Source organism: Galeopterus variegatus, unplaced genomic scaffold (genome assembly GCF_000696425.1).
Source record: "Galeopterus variegatus unplaced genomic scaffold, G_variegatus-3.0.2 Scaffold141238, whole genome shotgun sequence".
In the NCBI taxonomy this organism is placed as follows: domain Eukaryota; kingdom Metazoa; phylum Chordata; class Mammalia; order Dermoptera; family Cynocephalidae; genus Galeopterus; species Galeopterus variegatus.
The window spans coordinates 1-599 of record NW_007867349.1 but is presented as its reverse complement, the minus strand read 5'-3'; the positions used below and the strand labels follow the sequence as shown (position 1 = coordinate 599).

The window sequence follows — 599 nt, the reverse complement described above, 5'->3', positions numbered from 1 at the left end:
GCATAGTATCTGCAGCACGGTGGGTACTAAAACCAATGAGGTCTCTCTATGAAACACACAAGAGGACCGAGATGAACAAATAATCTGTTTTATTATCATTGTTTATGGGGTGAACATTCTTTAAAAACCTAAATGACCAATAATAGGGGATTGGTCACGTAAATGATGTACGTGCACATGATGGAACACTGTGGCAGCCTTTGGCAACACAACGTTTATTGTCTTGAAATAATATTTACATCTTATGAAGTAAGAAAACCAAAATCTGTGAATCCTCCGATCACAGGTTTGAAAGGACAAACATCACAGGCTCAGCAGTGGGTTCCGTTGCTCCTTCTTGCCCATCTTGTGCTCTTCTCTCCCCACATCGCCCTCCCCTGCTGCTCCCAACGAGGTGTCTCTGGTTCCAGGTAAGTGCACCAAGGCTGGCTCCCCCAGCTTCTCCTCGACTCCAAGAGACAGAGCAGTGGTGAAATGTGAGCGCCTGGAGGACGTGGTGGGGGGCTGTCGCTACCGGGTCAATAACGACTTGGACCGCGAGTATAGACCACGTCCTGTGAGCGAGATCATCAAATCTGCAAAGGAGAAGGTTGGTCAGG

General features: G+C 47.7%; 1 protein-coding gene across 1 annotated transcript; it reads left to right on the top strand.

Moving 5' to 3' along the window:
- Positions 1–410: 410 nt before the first annotated feature.
- LOC103584846 (retinoic acid receptor responder protein 3-like) lies at positions 411–593 on the top strand (the record flags this gene model as incomplete). The annotated part of the gene is made up of 1 exon (XM_008565682.1): positions 411–593. A coding segment is annotated over one exon (183 nt), but the record flags the coding sequence as incomplete, so codon positions are not given.
- Positions 594–599: the final 6 nt, after the last annotated feature.